A 3,504-nucleotide genomic window follows, 5' to 3' on the forward strand; every position below is an offset into this window, starting at 1 on the left:
AAGCCTGCCAGCCGGTGGGTCACGCAAGTGGCAGTGTTGCAGGTCCTCTTCTGGGCAGTGACGCTGATGGCAGGATGGAGAAGGAAGAGAAGGCCTGTCAGTGAGAGGCTGGGGTGGGGAGGACCTGCCACAAGGGACCTTCATAAAGAGAATCGCAGCTCTTCGACACACCACTTAACAATAAGTGTTTCTCCTAAATGCAATTATCAAAGCTGTTAGGGGAAATGGCCTGGCAGCCTTTGCTAGGAGCTCTGCCCAAAAACTCCCAAGAAAGAAAAAATAAATAAATCTAAGCCATGGGGCACATGCTGAAACCCTTCAAGGAAGGCCTGGGCAGCAAGACCCAGCTCCAGTTCAAGACACACAGAGTATACGAGTCCATCCCCGCTTGGAACAAAAAAGTCTCGAAAGTCTTACCTGGAAGAAGCTCAAAGGATGGGTTTGCAGGTTTGCAGCATCCTCTCCCCAAGAGCTTACCTGATCCCCAGCATAGCACTCCTGTTGCTTGAGACAGGGCGCTCCCGCCATGCCCTGGGCTGCCCTGAAGCTAAGGCTACATCTAACATAGGCACAGAGCACCCTCAGGCCTTGGTCATGAACCAGAGCAACGACCACCACAGCTCAGGTCCTTTTAGAAAACAGATTTATTCAGGAATGATGAAGTGTGTGAGGATGTGCTTATTCGAGTACATTGAGAAGCAGCAGTTGGACAGTTCTGACGTGAAGTCCTTTGGGACCTCAAGAAGCTTCCTTCAATCTCACCTCTAACTTGGCCTGTGTTCTGCTTTCTCCCCTTCCATCTAGCTGCCAATATTCTCAGTCCTAAGCAAGCCATCAATACCAGCTTGAAAAGCAATCAGCGAGGAATTTCTGTGCATCAGGTTTACAAAGGGGAGCGAGAAAGGACATTGGGATGAAAGGGAGGAGCTCAGTTAGCATCCTAGGGCATCCCAAAGTGGGGGTAATGGTCCCTCTGCAAGTTGCTGGCTATGTCCCTTTTCTTGCCCGGCGTTTCAGGCCCAAAGTCAATGCCAGAAGATGTGTGAAAGTTGTTCAGGTCTTGCGAGTATGTGCCCAGCATGCAGGTACTCAGATTACCGCAGCGCTTAGGTCGGGGGCTGTCCAGGCTGCAGGGAAAAGACATGCCACACAGTCCCATGCACCAGCGGCTGCCCCTGTGACAGTCATGCAGAAGGTGGGGCAGCAAGGGTGCTTTTCCTGTGAGGCAGGAGAAGCAGGCAGGAGGAGAGCCCACACTTTAGGAGAGCTCAGGGGTGCAGGGGGCCAGGGAAGTGTGGGGAAGGGCTGCAGAGGGAAGGGCGGCCTCTCCTGCATTCCACATGCTGTTCAGTCCCCATGCTCTGCAGAGGGCTCTTCAGGGCAGACACAGGTGCAACATGAGCCTCTGCCCAGGCAGTGCAGGGTCTCTGTCCAGGCTCAGGGTGCACAGGGAGGTGGGCAGGGAAGGGTGCTGTTCCTGGGCCTGTGTTGCCACGCACATCACACAGATGCTGCCCATCTAAAGGCCCAGGTGGACCTCAGACCAGGGCTGTAGCTGACACACCCCTGCAAGGCCCTCACCTTCACCTCGCACATGTGAAACCACGGAACCTCACAGGAGGGAAGGACAACGGAACTGGTGAAATTTCTCGAACTTCCTGAGTTAGACCGGGTCCCCTCCTGACCCAGCTTCGTACTTACCAGTCCTAACTCAGCCAGTGCTGGAGGCTCCTCAGGACTGCAAGACCAGGCCCCACAGTGCGTGCTCCCACACCGTCCCTAACTGCTCTCAGAAGTGGATCTTTTCAAATGGGACCTAATCACAGTCTCCCCAGCTGACCTCTGTCCTCGGTGGAGCCTGAGGACACCTGGGCCCGGGTCCTGGGGAATGACCCCAGGCTGGCCACTGTGTTCCTTCTTACCTCTTGGGATCGCCTTCCTGGGCATGCCTGGGGGGAGAGGGGGCTTGCTGGGCAGGGTGGGGCTTTACCTGGAGCCCTCTGGCTCCTGCTCCTGCTCCAGCTCCAGCTCACTGGCCTTCATCTGCATGTAATCCCGCACCAGGGCAGCCAGCAGGAGGCGCGCTTCCTCCTCACTGAGTGTGGAGAGGTCTGGGCTGCTCTCCAAGGCAGACCTGTGGAGGGAAAGCAAACCCAGTGCAGGCTCTGAGCCCTGCCTACCCCCTCCCCAGGAGAAGTAGCCAGGCTTCCTGGTCCCTCTTCTTCCCTTGAGGACGTTGCTGCCCTGATGCCCAGTGATCAGTGTCCACCTGAGGGAGCTGACCCATTGGGAGCCATGTGTGACTTCAGAGGTACAGGGACCACCGGCTCCTGGCTTTCGGCTGGCTCACCTGAAGGGCACTGCCTGGAATCTGTCTGTCTGGCACAGGACCAAGACGCTGAGAGCCAGGAACGGGGAGAAATTCCGGAAGCCCATGATGCCTCTCTGCAAAGGGAGAACATTACCATTGCACTAACATCACAGTGCTAGGTTCTAGTCCCGCCTCTATCACGACTGCCATGTGACCTCAGGCAAGTTACTCTGCCTGTGCGGGCCTGTTTCATTCATTTGCAGAAGAGCTGCTGTGAGTCTCAAAGATGCAGTGAATGACTTGGTAGAGCAGAAACAGGTGTGCCCATAAAAGGGCAGGTGGGCTCCGGTTTGATTCCCTGCACGGCCAGGGAGGAGCCATGAGCGCACCTTTGGTCACGATCTGGGCAGACCTCAAGAGCTGACCCATCGCGTTGTAGACCTGCTGAGTCTTTGCGCCTGTTTCCGCAGTCGGAAACTTTTAAGACCACCTTCCCTGCTGCACTTCGCGCCAATGAGTGGGAGGGGAAGGCTAGGTTGGAAAGGAGGTCTACGCATTTGGAGTTGGCAAAATGGATAACCGGGCAGTTGAAATGTCCTGGGACTCTGCCTGCGGGCTCTGCAGACGCTCTCGGGGTGCGGATTAGCGTCAGGTGCAGGCGCCGGCACCCAGGGAGGAAGCCCACTGTTCGGGTCGTCTGACAGCTCTGTCCCAGATCGGGACCAATTGCCCCGGGGCGCTCAGGGCTGGAAGTGGCCCAGAGGAAAGCTCGGGACTGTCAGTCCTGAGCACTAAACGTGAACCCTGAGGACATCGACGACGCAGGGCACTCCCGGACCAAACTCGGGCACCTTCCCACACACCCACCAGCATCAACGCTGGGCCCACAGACCCGCCTGCCTGGGTTCACGGAGCTTCCAGCGCCAACGCAGAGCACTGGGGGACGCTCGGTTCCGCCTGGCTAGCTGGGAGAAAACGCCGGCACCTCCCTAACAGCCCGCCTTCTTAGCCAGAAAGACCACCTGGCTGCAGGCGAGGCAGACGCGAGCAGACAAGCAAATGAACAGAGACCGGCAGGGTGTCGGAGTGAGCAGAGCCAGAAGTCCTCACCTGGCGGCACGAGTTTCAGGACAGCGCGGGCGACCGCTCCACCTGGGAAGAGCACAGCGCCTACTGCGAGCGCCGCCCCAGCC

At 57.5% G+C, this 3,504-nt stretch overlaps 1 protein-coding gene across 1 annotated transcript in view; it reads right to left on the reverse strand.

Moving 5' to 3' along the window:
• Window positions 1-628: 628 nt before the first annotated feature.
• LOC102471486 (calcitonin) overlaps window positions 629-3,504 on the reverse strand; it is a 16,009-nt gene continuing 13,133 nt past the window's right edge. The window contains exons 3-5 of the mRNA XM_014584434.2: window positions 2,351-2,445; window positions 1,991-2,134; window positions 629-1,127 (exon numbers count right to left, since the gene is read on the reverse strand). Coding sequence (XP_014439920.1) covers window positions 941-1,127; window positions 1,991-2,134; window positions 2,351-2,436 — 417 coding nt within the window. The 5' untranslated portion in view covers window positions 2,437-2,445 and the 3' untranslated portion in view covers window positions 629-940. The remainder of the gene's footprint in view (window positions 1,128-1,990; window positions 2,135-2,350; window positions 2,446-3,504) is intronic.

The sequence above is a fragment of the Tupaia chinensis genome, unplaced genomic scaffold (assembly GCF_000334495.1).
Source record: "Tupaia chinensis unplaced genomic scaffold, TupChi_1.0 Scaffold000077_1, whole genome shotgun sequence".
Classification (NCBI taxonomy): Eukaryota; Metazoa; Chordata; class Mammalia; order Scandentia; family Tupaiidae; genus Tupaia; species Tupaia belangeri.